This window comes from Propithecus coquereli, unplaced genomic scaffold, assembly GCF_000956105.1.
Source record: "Propithecus coquereli isolate 6110/MARCELLA unplaced genomic scaffold, Pcoq_1.0 Scaffold172, whole genome shotgun sequence".
Taxonomy (NCBI): Eukaryota; Metazoa; Chordata; class Mammalia; order Primates; family Indriidae; genus Propithecus; species Propithecus coquereli.
In genome coordinates, this window is record NW_012141858.1 from 3,362,574 (window position 1) to 3,374,062 (window position 11,489).

Here is an 11,489-nt window from a genome sequence, read left to right on the forward strand (position 1 = left end):
AATTAACCATAAATATTTCAATAGCATTATGTGAAAGACCTTAAATTGGTTTGTTTTTTAGATAATTTTAGAATAGGCAGACCTTTGCAAATTAAACTAGAAATTTGAGATCTCTATTACATCTACCTCACAAAATTTATTCTTGTCATTGAGCAAAATTGACGAGTTGTGTGAAATCTGGCTTCAGCCATGTGCCTTGTTGGGCTTAATTTTTTTGCATCAAAATAATGTGTGTGTTAGATGATTTCTAAAGTATTTTTCTGTTACAATTTTTATATCCTACATCTGATAATTTTTATTTTTCATGTAGTGCTCACATGGTCTTCTGAAGAAGCCATGGGTAGCTGTTGTAGCTGTCCAGATAAAGACACTGTCCCAGATAACCATCGGAACAAGTTTAAGGTCAGTAAAACTGGTTGAGTTCTATATCTTACTCTCTAGTTGGATGCTCTTCTTTTATTTCACTTAATATATCTTACCTTCTGACTTTTATCACTAGACTTTTATATTTCCCTTTTTTTCCACTCTGCCTTTTCTGGGTTTAATAAATAAGGACAACTTTTTCTTACTGACAGTATGGAATTCTCTTTTTACTTTTCCATTGGTCTTTTGAATCTAATAGCCACACAGTTCTGGTAATACTGTCTTTAAAATGCCATTTTTCAGGGGCCTTTCCATGTGTGCCTGAACAATTTCTTAAATGGAGTCTACCTCTAGTCACTCTGTGACTCATCCTGTAGTCACCATCAAGTTAATCTTCCTCTTTCATCATTCACTAACTTGTTTGCTAAAACTTCTGTGGTTGGTGTTTTGTTACCTTTAGGCTAAATGCTCCCATAGCCATTTAGTGTCTCTGTCATAATCTGACCTCAGTCTGCTGTAGATCATAGCCTCTGGATCACACAAACCTGGGTGTAAGTCATGCTTCTATTACTTCATGGTTTTGTGACCTTGGGCAAGTTATGTTATCACTAAATCTTAATTCCATTTTTGTACGATGCAGTCTAGGATCGTTATGAGGGTTAAATAAGAAAAATAAACGTATAGCACTTTGCTTAGTCCCAGGGGAATAGTAACTTCTCCATAAATGTTACCTGTTATTAGTCTTTGGATGTTTTCTGAAGCTCAGCAGTGTAAGACCTTTCCTTATATGAGCTCTGTGCCAATCTTATTTTGGTCTCTTTGAAAGTTACCTTTTTTGTTCTGATTTAGCATTGCATCTTTATGATGTGTCCTATATCCCCTGACCCACTAGGTTTTCCCTCTTATTTTAGTTCTTGTCTAAATTTAATTGTACTGGAGGTCCAGCTAAAGTCCCTCCTCCTCTTAAATGAAGGTTTCTCAAGAGCCATAGGCCACAATTCCTGCCTTTTGCAGCCACTTTTGCATTTATTTGACAATTAATCATACACAGTTTTGTGGTGTTGACTTTGTGTTTGTGTATCTTGTCTCCCCAGTGGGAATGTAAATTTATTACAGATATGAACTGGGTATTACACTGCTTTATAATTCATGCCTTACACACACATTGGTTGATGAATGAATTAACAAATGAGCAAATAACTGAACCAATCAGCAGCAAGGCATTTTTTTGAGGAATTGGTGAAATATTTGTATGGCTGTCATCTTTTGTTTTTAGGTCATTAATGTGGATGATGATGGGAATGAGTTAGGTTCCGGCGTAATGGAACTTACAGACACAGAGCTGATTTTATACACCCGCAAACGTGACTCGGTAAAATGGCACTACCTCTGCCTACGGCGCTATGGCTACGACTCGAATCTCTTTTCTTTTGAAAGTGGTCGAAGGTGTCAAACTGGACAAGGTAGACAGAGCCTTTGTTTTTTTTTCCAAATATTATCCTATTTTAAATTTTGTTCTTTCAGTTAATCTATATCTAGTATTTAATGTTTTGTTTTCCTCTTGAAAGAAAAAATTCCCAAAATAAGTGGATTGTTAAGAAAAGATAATAAACTACATTCATTTATCAAGTGTTTGTTAAGCACATTTTCTATGTCAGAAATTTTGGCTCGTGTTAACTTTAAGATTTTTAGTAAATGATTAGTCCTGCTAAATTGACTAAGTGTCTTTATTGTTATAACTTGTTGGGGAAAGAACCTAAACTTTGGAGTCAAACAGAACATGGTTTGATTTTTTTGCTACCTACTACTTGAATGGCCTTGGTGAGTTACGTGACCTCTGTTGTATCTTCTCTATAAAAGGAGAGTGGTAATACCTATCTTATAGAATTATTGTAATAACTAAGCAAGATAATGATTGGAAAACACTATTAAATGGTAAATGTTCACCTTGGTAGTGGTGAGTTGGGCTCCCCCTGCTGTTAAAAAGCAGACTAGAGTAGGTGTGCAAATCTTGCATTTTGTCTGCTTTGTTTTGGGCCATTTCCCGTAGACAAATGAAAATTATTCTGTGAACTTTTCTTTTGGGTTTGTTTTCAAACAGGGAAAATCATTAGTTTATTAGACATTTATGTAACAGACCTTTATTGCTACTGGTATATAGAATGCCTACATTATAGTTCTGTTCTTTGATAGGTGTTCCTGTAGCTTTTTTAAAGGCATGATAACCATTTTTCCCTTTTGGTTTGTATTTGTAGGAATCTTTGCCTTTAAGTGTGCCCGTGCAGAAGAATTATTTAACATGTTGCAAGAGATTATGCAAAATAATAGTATAAATGTGGTAGAAGAGCCAGTTGTAGAAAGAAACAATCATCAGACAGAATTGGAAGTCCCCAGAACACCCCGAACACCTACAAGTAAGTACCCATTTTCCCTCTCACATTTTGAATTACAGACATTTATAAGCTATAGCTTATGTATATTTAATTTATAACACACTAGAAGTCACCATTGGTTAACAGAAGTATAATAGTGGTCAATTTAAAAAAACTATTAGCTATAGTTATAAACATTTCAAATATTTTTTAAATGAAAACATTAAATATTTTTTATTATCTAAAATGTGTGGGAGTGCTGTTTGTGTTCTGATTTCTGCTGTCTTGCCAGAAATCTTTTTAATCTTCTCAGTGCAGATTAGATTCTTATTCATTTTTATTCTCTCTGTCCTGCCCCATATCCTGCCTTTCTCTTTATACAAATAAACAAAAATTCAGCTCCAGGGTTTGCTGCTCAGAACTTACCTAATGGATATCCTCGATATCCCTCATTTGGAGATGCTTCATCCCATCCTTCAAGCAGACATCCTTCCGTGGGAAGTGCTCGCCTGCCTTCAGTAGGTGAAGAATCTACACATCCTTTGCTTGTGGCTGAGGAACAAGTAAGCATGTGCTACTGTATTAACAGCAATAATGATTGTGTGGAGTTAAAATATTACTGTGCTAATACTTTTAACTTTCACTGTTTGTAAATTACTTTTGTTGTGAATAATCAGAGGAAATAGCATGTATTTGCTGGCATGTGCTCAAACATATGCAAGTGTTCAGGGAAACGAAGCATTAGGGAAATTTGTGGGTTCACAGGAGAGGTGCATCTATAGATTAAGAAAGACATAAGGTCTGTTCCCACATAAGAACCTCCAATGGATTAAGAATTTCTGCTGCTTTTTATATTGTAGTCTTTATAATCATTGAACTACTTAGTAGCAGGAAAGTAGATTTTGTTGCTGATGTTATGGAGCTATTTAGTGTTCCTGACTATCCTGGTTTTCATTTGTGGAATGAAGTATCTGGTTGAACATTACCTCTGTATTAATTAGTTCTACTTATCGTTTATAAACCTTGTGTTATTTACCATTAAGAGGTTTTTAGTGGTTTTTTTTTTTTTTTGAGGACATGTTCCATATTTTATTTACATTTTAATACTATCTTTAATCTCAGAATCACATATCCATACACCTATTTCCTTTTTGTTGACTTCACTTTAATATTAAATGCATGGTTTGTTCAGCAAAGACTGTAAACAAATATTTACCGTGTCTATTACATGCAACACACAGGAATAGCTTTTAACAGAAACTCATCAACCCCCCCCCAACATTTTTTTTATTATTAATACCGGTATCAAAACAATCTTGAACATATTTTTGATACTACTAGTAGTTAGCACCCACACTGCTTCAAAAATTAACACAATTTGTGACAATATTCATTGCACCTACTATTTTAAACAATTTCAATTGCAGCTCTTTCACTAAGCAAGATGGATAAAGTATGTCATTTCTGTTTTTCCATCTTGAGATTTTTTACTTTTCAGAAAAAGACATGCTTCCACTGCCATCTGACACCTCTCTTCATGCTTTCACCTTGTAAACCTGAATTCTATCTCAAATCTTCCAGGTTTATGTTTAAATGACAGTGCCTTAAGAAGAGAAAAAAATGGTGCTGCATTTTTCCTCCTGTTACCTGAAAGCATAACGGTGTACATATATTAAATATATTCTTATTTAATGGGTATTACAAATGTCCAGGTCATGTTTACCAGGTGGAATTCTTTTACTTAATGTGTGGGTATTTTGCATTGTGATATTTAATCAAGATGTTAACATGAGTAGAAGGTTGTTGATTTAAGATAAGTTTGAGATTCACTAAAATTAGTTGTATATTTGTCCTTCTGGTGGCTGTGGAAGCTTTGTATTTTCTTTGGACATCATTAGATGTCTTAGCTCTTGAAGTACAACTTTAATGCTGTGTGAATTTTGCCATTTTGCTAACACTGGCATGTTCCGTGCATCCACCATCCCACTGGAATTACTTATTCCATTCATATTAATTTTTATTATGGATCTAACTGATGGAGGAGCTTCTGGGTATTTAGGTCCACATTCTACTTTTAAGCTGTATATTTTGTTGTCATAATTTGCCTTTGGTGGCCTAATAATCATGCCTATCCACCTTGTAAGTGTCATATCTTCATCATCTTCAAGGCCCCAGCTAACCATACCGTTGCCTACTCCGTTTTGTCTTTCTTCAAGTTCTTCCAACAAGCAAAAATTATGAGGAACTTTAACTCCTGTGGAGACTGCCATCTTCTCCTGTGGCCCGGCGCAGCTGCCTGCACGCATGGGACGTTTCATGTCCACTTTTTAGTGTTTTTAAAGTAAATTTCTTTGTGTTTTTTACATAGTGAGTTCTTATATTACTTACTATAATTACATTTTTTCCCAATTCTGCATTTCACTTTTGAATCTTTAAAATTTTATGTATAGACTTGCAAACATTTTTATATCATCTCCCCAAAATGCCATTGAGCTTTTCGAAATAGTGATAATTTCTTACTTGGTGGTATCTATTTTATATCTATGCATTTTATAGAACCCTTATTAAATCTAGTAGGGTTTATCTCTTTATACAGTCAGATCATCAGTAAATAATGATAAATTTATCTCTTCTTTTTCAATATTTGTTATTTCTTATTTCTGAATCATGTTTTAATGCATTGACAAGAACTTCTAGAACAGCATCAAAATGATAATCCCTGTTCTTGATTTTTTTTTCTAAACAACACTTGTGCTTGTGTTTCACCATCAAATATAATGCGTGTTATTTTAAAGTAGTTATTCTTTTGTCAAATTAGGAAGATATTTCTACATTCCTCCTTTTCTCCCATCTTTTTATGAATAAAAAATAGGTGCAAAAGTTTTTATTTAAGAGTACATTTAGGGAGAGAAATTTAATAAAATTAACTGATATGGTCAGGCTTTTTTTGTTTTGCTTTTTAAGTAAATTACTCATTCACTTTCTGTTTCATTTTAGGTACATACCTACGTCAACACTACAGGTGTGCAAGAAGAACGGAAAAACCGCACAAGTGTGCATGTCCCATTGGAGGCAAGGGTTTCTAATGCTGAAAGCAACACACCAAAAGAAGAACCAAGTAGCATTGAGGACAGGGACCCTCAGATTCTTCTTGAACCCGAAGGTGTCAAGTTTGTTTTAGGACCAACCCCTGTTCAAAAGCAATTAATGGAAAAAGAGAAACTGGAGCAACTTGGAAAAGATCAAGTTAGTGGAAGTGGTGCAAATAACACAGAATGGGACACTGGCTATGACAGTGATGAACGAAGAGATGCACCCTCTGTTAACAAACTGGTGTATGAAAATATAAATGGGCTATCTATCCCTAGTGCCTCAGGGGTCAGGAGAGGTCGTCTGACATCCACCAGTACCTCAGATACCCAGAATATCAACAACTCCGCTCAGAGAAGAACTGCATTATTAAACTATGAAAATTTACCATCTCTGCCTCCTGTTTGGGAAGCCCGCAAACTAAGTAGGGACGAAGACGACAATTTAGGACCAAAGACCCCGTCCCTAAATGGCTACCATAATAATCTAGATCCAATGCATAACTATGTAAATACAGAGAATGTAACAGTGCCGGCAAGTGCTCACAAAATAGAATACTCAAGGCGTCGGGACTGTACACCGACAGTCTTTAACTTTGATATCAGACGCCCAAGTTTAGAACACAGGCAGCTCAATTACATACAGGTTGACTTGGAAGGTGGCAGTGACTCTGACAACCCTCAAACTCCAAAAACACCTACCACTCCCCTTCCACAAACCCCTACCAGGCGCACAGAGCTGTATGCTGTGATAGACATCGAGAGAACTGCTGCTATGTCAAATTTGCAGAAAGCACTGCCACGAGACGATGGTACATCTAGGAAAACTAGACATAATAGTACTGATCTGCCCATGTGAGCCTGGAAAGCATTATGTTGTTTGCACCTTTGTGAAGTTTTTAAAAATGAAGATGCAAGTGCTTCATTTTCATTTCTAAACACTAACTCCTTTTATAGACTGATAAAATTTTTTTCTGAATATTTCATGTGCATCTTTAACTAAAGGGAATTAATGTAGAGCAGGTACTCCTTAAAGAACACTAATTTCATTATATACTACTCATTGTACAGCAGCATTCCCATTTTCACAGTGCCTATTTAAAATGAGAGTTGAAGTGAATGACATGCTGGTTGATTTTTATCAATATTCTGGACTTATGCATATCTTTCATGTCTGAGTCATGGTTGGCATTTAAAACTTTTTATAAAGCCTCTTGGCAATGTGCATTGCTAACAGATAACTCTAGGCTTTGAAAGTAATATTTGTAGATTCACTGTTCACAGTATGTGGCCTCCAGCATGTAACATGAGGAATCCTTTATTTCATTAATTAAAGGCTTTTTGACTTGAGCCAAAACATATGTAAAGGAATATAGAAGTACCATACCTCCTTTTATACCAGTCAGCTCCTTTGCCTTCAGTGTCACTAGAAAGAGTCCTACGTCCATGAATATGGTTCGCTGTTGGTACGTTGAAAGGCAGGAGGGAGATAAGATTTTCTGTTTACTCATCTCATGATGTCATTTGAAGGGCATGTCCAGATATCTTACTCAGAATGACAATAGGCTCAAGAATCAGTCTCAGGTTACTTTACCCAAAAACATTTGAAAATCTGAATCATAATCTCTTGAAAGATTCTCTCCTATAGACTATTGACAACACATTGTTTTCTGGAGGCATTGTGCCATTAGGTTTCCATTTATCTTCAGTTTTTTTCTTTGGTGTTTGGGATGTCTTATTTTGTTGCTTAATGTCTTTTTCAATTTAAAATGTCCGAGTTTGTATATAGTTTTGAAATTGGATTATGTGTTCGTTGTTTTTTAGTTTGCATTTTTGTCAAATTATGGTTTTGAAGGTTCATTTGGAACTTACTGTTATAGTATAACAGGGTTGCCCTTGTCCAGTATTTATTTATATACTGTTTACTTTTCAAGGTGATAAAAACATTATCTCAATTTTAAATTTTACTTGTGTCCATAGGTGATCTCTTTAGCAGCTGAGAAAAAAAGGAAGATACTTTTAACATGCAAAGTTCCCTAAAGGTACTGTGTTTTCTCTGTGGGCACCCCTCTGCCCCAGCACTTTAGCAGTGATTCCCCCAGCTATACGGCTGCAGTTGTACTCTGCCCACTCTAGTGTTCCAGCTCTGCTGTCCTTTCACTTGTAGCTGGATCTTTGATTATCCTTTGATTCCAATCAAATGTTAATACTGTTGCCAGCATAGCATGTGCATTGAAAACCTTGTAGCAATGAGATTGTGTCATAATTTTTAGGATTCAAAATGAACTGAAGTGAGTCCACATGTCAAACTCTTGGAAAATCAAGGATGTTCCAATTTCCCAAACACTAGAGAATACAAGAGAAGATAGAGTGTAAAGAAGGTCAGGTGACCTTGCAAAATATTGTACTGTTTTCTCTAAATATGAGGAAGTTTGAGATTTCGATCTGGATCTACCAGATGTAACTAAGGTTAATTTAGCATGAAAGAGTTTTAGCCATATAGCATCCAACCTATTCAATAAATAACCTATCATAGGACAATGAACGGCTTAGCAGAATGATAGAGCGGGGCCATTATAAAAAAATAAATTATTAAAGGTGTCTTTATTTTCAGTGCCATTTTCGGTGTCTTTATCATAAATCAGTATCAATGTCTTTTATCATTTTGTGTGCATAGCAGAATTTTTTTTTCCACTTTTTTCTCCCCTGTGAACTTGGTGCTTACTTAAGTGTTCACTGTTCTCTTAAAAAGAGCAGTGGTATAGGTGTGCAGTTTCCATTTTTAATATATTTTCCCATTTATCCTTTCTTCTGAGTAAATTGCTAATTGTGCCAAATTTATGTAATGGCTTTTGTAACATGGAGTAAGAATTATGATGGAACCAATGCACATGGTTTTCTCTGAAATAAGCAGTTAAGGCAGAACATTAATCTCCAAATGAAAGGGCTCATCTATTTATTCACTTTGGGGGTTGGATACTTTATTCTTTGTTTCCCTTCATCCTTTTCATTTTTCCTCCAGATTCTAATTAGTTTTTATATTTTTTAGATAACTCCAATATAATCATTACAGTTTATGCTTTAAATACTATGTGCTTTAAAAATGAAAATGGGACCAATTTGTCTGCTAAGAATTTGATTTTAGGTACTATAAGAGTATTAGGAAGATATATACAACTGGTGTTAATTTCCACATGTCTTCTGGAAATCACCTGTGTTCCTATTTAATAAAAAGTAATTTAGAATACTCCTTGTCTTTTGCAGTAGTCTAGTCATGGGCATTAAGCTCTGTCCTGGAAGAATGTACCTATTACCAGGTGCATTTTAGAATGAGATATTTTAATGGCATATAATTGTGGCCATATGTCTTAGATTTTCTGAGACAGACCTAATTTTAGCTTTTCTATTGATAGACTATGTGATTCTACTTTTTGGTTTTGGAAATAGAATCATCGTTCATATGTGTTTCCCCAAATAGAAATCCTCTTTTAACCATATAGATCGTAACAGCATTTATCCCAGACCAGAGTTGGAAACTTATATTGGTATTACCTGTGTTTTTTCTTAGTCTGTTTTATTTCCCAGTTTCATCTTCCTTTAAAAATGAAAATATGGTGCCTTCCCTCCCTCCAGGAAGATTGGCAAATAGTTCCTTTTATTTACTGCTGCTGTGGAGTGATGAGACATGCACTTTACTCTTGAAGATTCAGCAAAAAGCTTTTTACTTCCAGTATATCCAGAATAGATCACATTTGGGACTTAGGAAAATTTGCCAAGTAATCTTTGTTTTTATAGATATTAATGTTGACCCCCAGTTCAATGTTATAAGAATAAATCAAGCTTGTGTTTATCTCCCCACCCCACCCCAAATCTGTGGCACAGCATATAAAAATGTACCTCAGTGATGTTCTATTAAAAATGGGACAGGGGCCTTATGTTTTCATAATTTCCCAACAATGTGCCACCATATTTTTGCCTCAAGTAAGGGTATTAACAAGCTAAAAAGTACTTTCCAATTCCCCCTGTGCTGTACCTAACCCATAATGCCCAAGTGTTTTGTGCAATGTGTAGTGTGTGTGTATAAATATATATTCTTGAAATAGACATACCATCAGAGACATCATTCAGAAGTAAGCGATGTATTGGCATCTTGTTCATATTTCTGATATGTGAGGTATATGGTACTAATTACCTTTTCCTTGATGTTTGCCAAATTTGAATAAAGGCATTGGGTACGAAATTATAGAATGTAAAGAAAATGTTTTTGGCTTGAAAAATTAACAAATATTTTATGACATACCACAATATACTCTGCCCAAACCAGCACCCTATCTATCTTTCCTGTTCTTTACATCCCTACTTCCCATCCCTACTTCCTCATTATTTGGGGGTATAACAGTTCTTTTGTAGCATCATTATAATTGCAGTTCTGACAATTGGACAATTATAGCATGGAAACAGACTGGTATTAATAGTACAGTAGTCACCAGTGTGCCACATTTGCATTAGTAAATGCAAAATATACATTTTATAAAGGACAAACTTTGTGTTATGTTTTTATTTTCATTACATTGTATAATATTGTAAGATTATTGTATGTCCTAATTTGCATTATAAATGTTTTTTTCCTACGTAAAGGCATAAATATAGCAACTTTGTATAAAGGTAGCTTATTAGATTTTTAATTTTTTCTTTTATAAAAGATTGTCTAACAGTGGGACTACCATTGCCAAATTGTGTATGAAATATGAATTTTACCCCCATAGTTGATTTCTTTTATAAACATTCCATATTTCTCTAATAAAAGACATAAGTGATACTGTACTATGCATAAATTGTATTTTAATGCTGTTTCATATCAGCATTTTAAAATTTTGGTTTGCATTTTTAATATTGGCAAAACTTAACCACTGTTAATTAAAATAAAATCTTGTTGTATATGTAACAACATCATTTGCCCTCTATCCCTTCCCACCCTTTGTTCTCTATTTCTCCCTATCAGTGCCAACTTCATACATTTTGTAGCATGGCAATAAAATATAACTTTTACACTGAGGCCTAGTGTGGCTTTTTGCAGGAAGTGAGGATGGGAGGATTGTCCTCTAGTTGTCTTTTGCATATGACTTTTTATTATATAAGCCATGTCATCAAGCATGAGTTGTTCTCTCATATGTGATGTAAACATGCTTTTAAGGACAAGTGTGAATGTGCTTTTAAGCTTAATTTTTACCATGACAAATAAGAACTAATTTTGTATCTTTGGAAAAGTCAGAGTTCTTGAAGTACAATCAAACCTTTATTAACTGGAGTACTTAAAGAATAAGCTAATAATTAAGTTCAACAAGGGCTAAGCAACACATTTTTTAAAAATATTTATTGTAGAGTATTGGTATACTTTACTGTCCTAAAAATTATAATATGTAAAATATGGTTTAATGATAGATGATTTAGCATCATGTGACGCCTTACTCTTGTCATTCTGGCATAAATATTCATGATGAGGTACTCAAGTTGATAACAGAAGCTGAGCTGACTATACACTGACCTTAAGCATTCATGAAAAACCGCTTGGTTGGGTAAAGTCTGACCGGAGTTCTTATGGTCGCTTTCCGCTTATTGCTGAAAGTAGATTGCAATAAAACCCCAATAAAACTTTGGTTGAATA

The 11,489-nt window shown here is 34.7% G+C and overlaps 2 protein-coding genes across 4 annotated transcripts in view; one reads left to right on the forward strand and one right to left on the reverse strand.

Annotated features, from left to right (window-relative positions):
* Positions 1–11,489, forward strand: part of FRS2 (fibroblast growth factor receptor substrate 2) — a 102,441-nt gene extending 90,952 nt beyond the window's left edge. For both annotated transcript variants that reach the window (XM_012642041.1, XM_012642042.1), the window contains 5 exons: positions 311–402; positions 1,640–1,826; positions 2,619–2,777; positions 3,135–3,298; positions 5,733–11,489. In XM_012642041.1, coding sequence (XP_012497495.1) covers positions 337–402; positions 1,640–1,826; positions 2,619–2,777; positions 3,135–3,298; positions 5,733–6,683 — 1,527 coding nt within the window. In that variant the 5' untranslated portion in view covers positions 311–336 and the 3' untranslated portion in view covers positions 6,684–11,489. The remainder of the gene's footprint in view (positions 1–310; positions 403–1,639; positions 1,827–2,618; positions 2,778–3,134; positions 3,299–5,732) is intronic.
* LOC105808404 (ubiquitin-conjugating enzyme E2 variant 2-like) lies at positions 4,571–5,005 on the reverse strand. 2 transcript variants are annotated; one of them, XM_012642044.1, is made up of 2 exons: positions 4,842–5,005; positions 4,571–4,715 (listed from the first exon to the last, which is right to left on the reverse strand). In XM_012642044.1, exons 1-2 carry the CDS (start codon positions 5,003–5,005, stop codon positions 4,571–4,573), a joined length of 309 nt encoding a protein of 102 aa, XP_012497498.1. The 2 variants fall into 2 exon arrangements, with proteins under 2 accessions (XP_012497498.1, XP_012497497.1); XM_012642043.1 differs by having other exon boundaries at positions 4,571–5,005.

Bases quoted from the DNA above. Each gene is read 5' to 3' on its own strand.
- LOC105808404 (XM_012642043.1), bottom strand. From the start codon at position 5,005: ATGGCAGTCTCCACAGGAGTTAAAGTTCCTCATAATTTTTGCTTGTTG.